General features: G+C 31.1%; 1 protein-coding gene and 2 non-coding genes across 3 annotated transcripts; all 3 read left to right on the top strand.

Annotated features, from left to right (window-relative positions):
- Positions 1 to 5,617: 5,617 nt before the first annotated feature.
- LOC133834689 (protein DETOXIFICATION 35) lies at positions 5,618 to 8,846 on the top strand. Its single transcript, XM_062264369.1, has 7 exons — positions 5,618 to 6,027; positions 6,556 to 7,181; positions 7,552 to 7,608; positions 7,706 to 7,944; positions 8,058 to 8,176; positions 8,291 to 8,377; positions 8,524 to 8,846. Exons 1-7 carry the CDS (start codon positions 5,743 to 5,745, stop codon positions 8,599 to 8,601), a joined length of 1,491 nt encoding a protein of 496 aa, XP_062120353.1. The 5' UTR covers positions 5,618 to 5,742; the 3' UTR covers positions 8,602 to 8,846.
- A 374-nt stretch (positions 8,847 to 9,220) lies between these two features.
- TRNAL-CAA (transfer RNA leucine (anticodon CAA)) lies at positions 9,221 to 9,304 on the top strand. The gene has a single exon. It is a non-coding gene; the product is annotated as a tRNA-Leu (tRNA).
- Positions 9,305 to 9,405: 101 nt separating this feature from the next.
- On the top strand, positions 9,406 to 9,489 carry TRNAL-CAA (transfer RNA leucine (anticodon CAA)). The gene has a single exon. It is a non-coding gene; the product is annotated as a tRNA-Leu (tRNA).
- Positions 9,490 to 9,954: the final 465 nt, after the last annotated feature.

Raw genomic sequence — 9,954 nt, forward strand, 5'->3', positions numbered from 1 at the left:
ATATATATATATATATATATATGAATTGTAGGTAGATCACTTTTGCCTACCGTAAGAGTATTTTTTATTTTCGGCATTTAGAGAAATTATAACTTAAGTTTTTTAACATGATGACATACATTATAGTTATAATAAGTATCCCGCTAATTTTAGAAAATTCGAAATAATATACGGCGCCGAAATCAGAGTTCAAACAGTCAGTTGCACACGTGCCTAATTTTTTTTATACGCGTGAAAAATAGACTATTTGAAATTTGATTTCGGCACTGTAAATTATTTGGAATTTTCTGAAAATAGGTGAACTGATTATTATAATTATCATGTACGATGTCATATAAAAAAATTTGGATTATAATTTCTCTAAGTATCGAAATTAGAAAACGCTCATACAGTAGGGGCAGAAGTGATACCCTACCTAACAAGCTCTCTCTATATATAGAGTAATGGTATGTATGCCCAAAATATGCACCTAAACGTGACAGTTTATGCTAGTTAATCACATTTATCAAAACTGGGACTCACTGTTTTAAAAAACAATGTTATGTCACTGTGTGTAATGTTTGGGTGCATATTTTAGGTGCACATATCATTACTCGTATATATATATACTAGATACAAACAAAATGCACGTTTGCATAGTTTTATTTATAAAATTTATTAATTATTTTTATTAAATTTGTATCATTCTCATATAAATTTCAAATAAATAAACAATATCTTATATAAAAGAATGACATAAATATATTAAATGAAAAAATAAACTAAAATATTGTTTATGATTTTTTTAAAATATATATATGTTAACCTGTGAAATTGGCCAACGGACGTATGTACAATATACGACACTTTTTGAACGGAATAAGTAATATAAATGACAGAATACGATTATCTTAAATAAACACACTGAAATTTTATAGTGGTTCAGCCCTGTTCAGATGAACAATAATAACCTAATCCACTTAGCTTTTAGTATTGAGTATCTCGACAATTACAATGATGAACAAAGGTGTTGACTCGTTTCTCACTTGCCTAGAATTCCAGCCAAAAATGCTCTCAGCAAAAAAGACCCCCAGCCAAAAACCTCTTTAATGAAGTCTTGGGTCCTTTATTTATAGTACCCATGAGCTGTTACACGACCAGTGATACTGGGATCGTGGTTTGGTACACGATCATGGTGAGTAGAGATACGTGTCCACCTTTCCATGATTATGAGATCGTGGGTCTTCCTGTTGTCTTCTCTGGATCGTGGTTGATAATGCACAATCGAAACTTCTGGGAGATGCTAAGTCTCTGTTGGCATATGAGACTTAGGTGCTAGACCCAACGACTAAAGCTTGGGTGCTGGACCTGTGACCTTCTAGGTGCTAGACCTGTTGATCCTCTGGGTGCTAGGTCTATTGATCTTCGGAGTGTTAGGCCTACTGATCTCAGTTTAAACGAGAGTGATTATTTCTCAGTGAAGTGTACTTGGGGGTTTAGGCCGACCACCCTATGGAATATAGGTTTAGGCCGACTACCCCTAAGGTCCTTGGGCATATTGAGCCGACCACCCCTAGGGGGTACAGGGCCTGCTTGGGCCGACCACCCCCAGGGGGTACAGGACCTGCTTGGGCCGACCACCCATAGGGGGTACATGGCATGCTTGGGCCAATCACCCCTAGGGGGTAGAAGGTCTGCTTGGGCCGACCACCCCTAGGGGGTATGAGGCCTGCCTGGGCCGACCACTCCTAGGGGGTATTGTCTTGGTTGTTTTTCCTATAGGTCCTGGACCTATCTTTTTTGCCCGTCGGTCTTTTCTCAATACTTTGTTTTTCCCTGATTTGTGATGCCACGTGTCACATTCTCATTCGCCACGTCATCCTCGTATTTTTTAGGGATAACAATATATAATATGATAACCTTTTTAAACATAAATGATATTTTTTTAATAAAAATTAAGATTATGTATTATATATTATTATAATGATATTTTATAATATTTAATATAAGTATTGAATATATAGTCTTAGAATATTATTATAATAATATTTTATAATATTTGAATTTATTAATAGAATTAGTTAAAAAATAGGATTTTATGTTATTATCATAATAATATTTTGTAACATTTCAATTTATATTAATATAATTATTAAATATATAGTCTTCTATTATATATTATTGTAATAATGATATTTTATAACATTTGAATTTGAATTTATATTAATATAATTATTATATATGTAGTTTTATATTAAATATTATTATAATAATGATATTAAATAAATAAATAAAATTATTTAAAAATAATAAAACCATATATTTTATAACTTAAATAAAATTTAATTCAACTTAAACTTAATATTATATTAAACATATAATATATAATCTTTTGTTGTCACTTCTAAATTAAAAAACTAGAACAAACATAAACTTAAACAAAAATAAATAAATAAATTTATTAAAATATGATATTTTTAAGATATTTTATGATAATTTAAATAATTAAATCATAATTATTTAACAATGATAAAGGAATACATATCATTTTTTTATCTTATAAATTTGTGTGATAGTTTATTTTTTTATCAAGTGATTGGAATTCTTTTTCTTCATCAAATTCACCAAAAGACATTGTGAGATGCATTAGAAACTAAAAATAGTTGATGCATGTTTTATTATTGTCTACACTGTGACTTTTTCTATTATTAATTTTATTTTAAAATATTATTGTATTTTATATATATGTCATGTAGCCATGTAAATATATATTTATGTCAACTTTGGGTTTAGATGTACTATTGATATAAATATTTATATACTGTTGATGCAACAACTTTGTCTTTCTAAATCTGGAGGTACTTGCCAACAAATTCTGGCTCTCCGGTCCTTTTCCGTCAATGAAGATGACTCTGCTGATCGTCGAACTGTCAATGAGTACCTACAAGAAAGACACTCTGATGCTTAAGTCAGATTTTGATCCCCCCATCTGAATGAAAATAAGGTATTTATAATAAAAAAATATCAGGTGGTTAGTCAGTTAAGTTTGCTCCCTGATTGGTCGGAGGAATAACTGAATTTCCTTCCAAAATGCTTTCGGATCTATTAAGTATGCAGAGGATAGAGGCGTAGACCACCTCTGACCCACAACTTCTGACTCTGGAGCTTCTACAAGGGCCAAAATGCTCCGCTTCAACTTACTTAAAATGGGGAAGCCCTTTGGGCCGAATATTTTGGGCCCAACATATACTATAGAACTATAACTCATTCTATTATATATATATATATATATTTTTAAAGAGTGAACCAGTTTTTATTAAAGTTACAGACAATGTTTACAACTTTAAAACTAAGCAAATGTGCATTACACGTTGCTTCTACCTAGTATTTAGAATATTCAGTTAAAGTTAATAAAAACTGTTAAATCCTATTTTTGCTAACATTTTTAATAAATATATTTTATTATTTAATTGGTATTTTTCTAAATTATATATTGGGTATATTAAGTGTGATTGTGTCTCATTTTGGTAAGAATCAATTATTTATTAAGTACATTTTATATATAGTCAAGTTTCCTTAAATATTTATGGTAACCTTGTGTATAATGAGTATAAGTATTAAAGAATTATTCTGTGTATATTTTCCCTTGATTTTATCTGACTAAAATAAGGAAATTGAATGAAGCTTGTGCCCAAAAGAATGAAATTTCGAAATGAACCTAGTGGGGTTTTAAGACCAGGTTCGTCCATTTCTTGATTTTACAGAATGTTTGTCTGTCACATCTGGAAATTTCTGCAGTAAATGAAATAATAACTTGTTTTGAGTAACTTTCTGATTTGGTCTGATTTAGACCATTAACGAGATTGGCTGGCTTAGGGGTTTCTAAAAATCTATAAATACTAGACCTAATCAGCAGGCATTCTCATCTCTTCACCCTTCTAATGTTTCATGCTTTGAAGAGATCTTTTTTATGTAAAGAGTAGCCTTTGTTCAAGTATATATTTGTTTGTTTATTTTGCTTTGTGTTGTTTATTCTTAAACAAGTCATAAAACTTGTGAACGTGACACACAATCTTCGAGAGAAGATTTCCATAAGAGCCACTTCGGGAGGAAGCGAGCACTCATCAAGTTCAGAAGGAATTTTGTGTTCTTGGTGTTTATCAAAATCAGATTATTAAAGTGGAGTACTTCAAGGTTGTGACAAGGATTTAGAGGGAGTCAAAACTTGTATAAGTCAATTGCTTATTGTGTTCTTGAGACTTTACTAATTGATTTTATCTCTGAGCGTGGCCCCGTAGACTAGGTTTTCTGAACCACGTAAAAAACTTCTTGTATCATGTTATTTTTAGTTTATTTAGCATCTGTTCGTATATTCTGATTTATCAACAATCTATTTACATCAGAATATATGTCTGTTCAAACAAGTGTTTAACTATTCCACATTAATTAAATTGTTTGTTAAATTCAATTGCTAATCTTAAAAAATATAATTTAAAAACAAACTGTTATAAACAAGAATTTCTGTTATCGACACATTTTTTATATCTCTTCTATATAATAAGTGTGTAGATAACATAAATTCTTAGTTTTAACGGTTTTTTATTTTTTTTAATGTTAACTTTAACAGAATATTTTTATATTTAATAGAATATTCTTATATTTAACGGTAGTTTGTAAACACTTAAACTTAAATAAAATAAAATAATTAATTAAAAAAATGAAAATAAGATATTTTTGAGATATTTTACAATGATAATTATTTAAAAATAATAAATAAATTAAAATAGGATATTTTTAAGATATTTTATAATGATAATTATTTTAAAATAATAAATAATTAAACAAATTAAAAAATATGATATTTTTGAGATATTTTAATAATAATTATTTAAAAATAATAAAATCATACGTTTTATAACTTAAATTAAATTTGAATTAAATTTAAACTCACTTATTAGAATAATATCATATTAAACATATAATATATTCTACTGTGAATTAACAATAAATTGTTTTTTTTTTAAATTAGGAAGAAACTTAAATTTAAAATCCATGTACAATATTTAATATTACATTAAACATATAATATATAATCTCTTGTTGTCACGACTAAATTAAAAAACTACAATAAACATAAATTTAAATAAAAATAAATAAATTATTTAATTAAAATAAGATATTTATTTTAAAATTTATATGACATTAATATAAATTTAATAAAATTAATTAATAAATTTTATAAATAAAACTAAGTAAACATATATTATATAATATATTGCTTGTATCTACTACAGATTAGATATATGAAAAATGATATTTAAGAAATGCATGATTTGGAATTGGCCACTAATAATCTCATGAACACAACACGCTATTGCATTACTAAAAGAAGCTTTTTTTCTTTAAAAAAAAAAAACTAAAACAAGCATTAAAGTGCAAAAGAAAATGACTAAAGATATTAATGATAGTAATATTGTTTATTTTATTTAATTTGCTAATTTTTAATTTCAAATTTCAAATAAATTAACACCTCATTTGCTGGGAAGTTTCATTAATTTATGGACCAAATTTTCAAGTACTATATAGGTAGCTCAATCAATATAAACATAAATTATATACTGTTTTCATTTATTTTAATCTCCTTTTATAATAAATAAAGAGGGCAGATTCATCATAACTAGAGAGGAGAGGTCGCTCTCAGTACTCTGTAAGAGAGAGAAAGAAACCAGTATAGTGGTGAGGGAGCATTGCTCGTGAGAAAGAATGGCGGAGGAAGAGGCAGCGGTGCCACTACTCACGAGGAACAACGGCGTCGTGGAGGATGAGGAGGACTACGAGGCAGTGATGAGTGTGAGGGACATGCGTAAGGTGTTCTGGAAAGAGTCGGTCAAGCTATGGACGATTGCGGGCCCCATCATTTGCACCATTCTCTGCAACTACGGCATCAACTCCCTTACCAACATTTTCGTCGGCCATATCGGTGAGCTTCAGCTCTCCGCCGTCACCATTTCTCTTAGCGTTATCGGTACCTTCTCCTTTGGTTTCATGGTCAGTCTTCCTCTCTCTCCATATATATATATATATATATAAATATATACATGCTTATATATCTTGTTTTTATGATGTTTGCTAATTTTCCTCTAATAGTTTTTCCTTTTTTTAGTTAATGTTTTATAAATCCCCTAAATTTTTTCGTAACTCAATTTGGAAACTGATTAATATTGTTAATATAATATCGAATGCTTGAATATGCACGCTTGTGAATTTTATAATATATATAATCATATTATCAGAATTTCGATGTATCATCTTTCTTTGTGTTGATTTATATATTTGAGTTGTAGACTCGATGTATAATGTAATGTTGCTAAGTTTAACTATACACTCAATCTTGGATCAATAATATGTGTGTTAATTCCTTTTAATATGTCACTAGTGAGTTGTTAATTCCTGCCAAATACTGCATCAGCCAAAATCAAAATCAAAATCAATTCCCATAACCCAAAAGACAGTTTTTGTCTTCATCATCAACTTTTGATTTTCATACAATCTTTCTTCGATACAAATAAATTTCAGCTTGGAATGGGGAGTGCATTGGAGACGCTATGTGGTCAAGCTTATGGAGCTGGACAAGTCAACATGCTTGGGATTTACATGCAACGTTCATGGCTCATACTACTAGTCAGCTGTTTCATCCTCTTGCCAATTTACATTTTTGCTGCACCAATTTTGAAGCTTCTTGGCCAAGCCGATGAAGTAGCTGACCATGCAGGAAAGTTCACCATTCTCGTTATTCCTCAGTTATTCTCACTTGCCATCAATTTCCCGACTCAGAAATTCCTCCAAGCACAGAGCAAAGTCAATGCTCTCGCCTGGATTGGCTTTGTGGCTATGATTCTACATATTGGACTGCTCTGGCTCTTCATTTACTTTTTCAAATGGGGTATGACTGGTGCAGCTGTGGCATTTGACCTCACCAGTTGGCTCATTGTGATTGCCCAAGTTTTGTATGTGATAGGTTGGTGTAATGAAGGTTGGAGTGGTTTTTCATGGCTGGCTTTTAAGGAGATGTGGGCATTTGTTAGGCTCTCTCTTGCTTCCGCTGTCATGCTTTGTCTCGAGGTTTGGTACTTGATGAGTGTGATTGTTCTTACTGGCCACCTTAAAAATGCAGTGATTGCTGTTGATTCCCTTTCTGTTTGGTAAGTTCATAAACTTTTATTTACTTTGTAAATGTCTTGTTCTTTTGTTTTTTATTTTAGAGAGTCCAGTAAACCATAAAAATCTTTATAACATTTGCTCAAGTCTATGCTAGTTGCAATTTGTACTCTTGTTTCTTCTCTTCCTAAAATTTGCACATTGATAAAGATCAATGATGGTTTATCTCTCCTAAGTTTTTGAGAGAATGATCCCCAAAAAATTACACTTTGTGAAGTCCAATCATGCTTAAACAATTGATTTTTGTCTGTAGAAGGAATTTTCTCATTTTGATTAGCAAAGCAATGTTGTGATTGAATTGAAGAAAATAAACTCTTACTGACACTCTTTGTGTTTTATTTTCAATGTTCATAGCATGAATCTCAACGGATGGGAAGCCATGTTGTTCATTGGAATCAATGCAGCTATCAGGTACAAATACATTAATAACAGAAGTTTCAAATATACAAAAACTAGTGCAACGACATATGTAAATAGCTAACAAAATCAATTTTCTCTCGAATTTCAGTGTCCGAGTTTCGAATGAGCTAGGAATGGGACGTCCATTGGGAGCCAAATACTGTGTCTATGTGACAGTATTTCAGTCTCTCTTAATTGGGATATTCTTCGCAGTAGTAATTTTGTTAACTAAAAATTACTTTGCAGTCATCTTTACCAACAGCAAAGAAGTGGATGAAGCTGTGTCTCACCTTGCATATCTTCTCGGTATCACCATGCTACTCAACAGTGTCCAGCCAGTCATTTCAGGTATCAACCAAAAAATCTTATTAGCACACATTCGTTGTGTTAAAATGGTTCATAATTTAGTGGTCAATTTAGTATCTTTCTTACCATGATATTTCTTTTTGTCATACTTGAAGGTGTTGCTATTGGAGGTGGTTGGCAAGCATTGGTGGCTTACATCAACTTAGGATGTTATTACATTTTCGGGCTTCCATTGGGAGTTCTTCTTGGCTATAAAGCTGACCTTGGAGTAATGGTAATCGTTTCTTTCTTTCTACCTTCTTGACTTGAATTTTGTCTTTCTTCCCTGCCCTCAATGGTATATAAAAAAACCCAACTAAGTTATTGTTTCTTTATTCATACATTGAAGGGACTATGGGGAGGCATGATATGTGGAACTGCTCTACAAACCTTGCTGCTCTTGATTGTACTATATAAAACCAATTGGAACAAAGAGGCAAGTCTTCTTATCACTAGTAAATATAACTTCAAAGTGGTCATTAATCACATATTGGGAATCTCCATATCTATATATATATCTTGAATTCATATCCTTTTATGTGTTATAAGAAAAACTCAGTTATGACAACTTGATTTTGGCAGGTGGAACAAACGACAGAACGCATGAGGATATGGGGTGGTCAAGACATCATTGAGAAGCCAGCTGATGAACATATATGATCTGTTTTCGTTTTGGCTTTCATAAGAAATTAGTGAAGGATTTTGCATGGTTTTAGTTACAAACCGTAGTAGATTTATGAATGTGAGTTGTTTTGGCCGGACACTAACCAGCTCATTTGACACGATGTTGATGTTTCGAACTTCTCTCTCTCTTGAAAAAACAAACACCAATAAACAAAACTATGACAGTGAAATGCAAAATGTACCAATAAGAAACAATATTGAGAAAACCTTCTTTTAGTCAATGTAATTTGTTATTTTATAGAAAGTGAATATTCCTGCAAAAACTAATTCTGTAACAAAAGAATTTAGTACTAATAATAGATTCAATATACCCAACGTGATCATTATAAATATATAAATAAATACAAAGGTGGGTGACATTGATTAAATACTGAATTATGAACAATATATGAAAAGAGTCATTAATGTTACATAATTTTGCTAGTCAGAAACTAATAAAGCCTGCCACTTGAGAATAGAAATTACATTTAAGGACTCTCTAGTATTCAATCTGAACTCGTTTCTGATCAAAGTTGATCTCCAACGGAGGCAGTAGAAAATTGTTTGACAACCTACTTATAATATATACTAAATAGTTATGTATCTAAACAAGGAAGTCAGGATGGCCGAGTGGTCTAAGGCGCCAGACTCAAGTTCTGGTCTTCGAGAGAGGGCGTGGGTTCAAATCCCACTTCTGACAGAGTTTTACAATTTTATTTTCATTTGATAAATGATCAATTAAAATTCTGTTTCATAAGAATGAATGGTCTTGAAACTTATAATGCAAAAGCAATTAGAGACGTCAGGATGGCCGAGTGGTCTAAGGCGCCAGACTCAAGTTCTGGTCTTCGAGAGAGGGCGTGGGTTCAAATCCCACTTCTGACAATTTTGTAATTGTTCATTTTTTAAGTACTTGTGTTGAAGAAAATAATAATTAACTTTATGAAAATATTATAAAATTAAATAAAAAAATTATAAAATTAAAAACTATTTTTCTTTTTTTTTTCCTTTCTTCTTCTTCTTCCTAGATCTCTCCTCTCGATCTCTCACTCGATCTCAATCTCTTTCCCTTTCTTTCATTTTTTTTTCTTTCTTCTTTTTCTTCGCCCAAGTCTCTCTCTCTAGGAGGTCCACAAAGATGGCTTGGAGGGTTGAGGGTTGTGTGGGTGGATCTGAAAAAGAAAAAAAAAAGGAGGAAGAAGGACGAAAACAGGAAGAAAAAGAAGTCGAAGAAAAAAAAGAATAAGAAAAAGAAAAGAGAAGTATGTGGGAGGATCGACAGAAAAAAAAAAAAAAAAGAGGAAGAAGAAAGAAGAGAATAATTATAAGAGAGAGAGAAATTTGATTTGC

This window comes from Humulus lupulus, chromosome 5 (genome assembly GCF_963169125.1).
Source record: "Humulus lupulus chromosome 5, drHumLupu1.1, whole genome shotgun sequence".
In the NCBI taxonomy this organism is placed as follows: domain Eukaryota; kingdom Viridiplantae; phylum Streptophyta; class Magnoliopsida; order Rosales; family Cannabaceae; genus Humulus; species Humulus lupulus.

What these genes read in the sequence shown, in the direction of transcription:
- LOC133834689 (XM_062264369.1), top strand. Translation starts at nt 5,743, where the DNA reads ATGGCGGAGGAAGAGGCAGCGGTGCCACTACTCACGAGGAACAACGGC. An exon ending in GGAATCAATGCAGCTATCAG is followed by an intron (nt 7,609 to 7,705) that starts GTACAAATACAT and finishes CTCGAATTTCAG; the next exon opens with TGTCCGAGTTTCGAATGAGC. An exon ending in TGTCCAGCCAGTCATTTCAG is followed by an intron (nt 7,945 to 8,057) that starts GTATCAACCAAA and finishes TCATACTTGAAG; the next exon opens with GTGTTGCTATTGGAGGTGGT.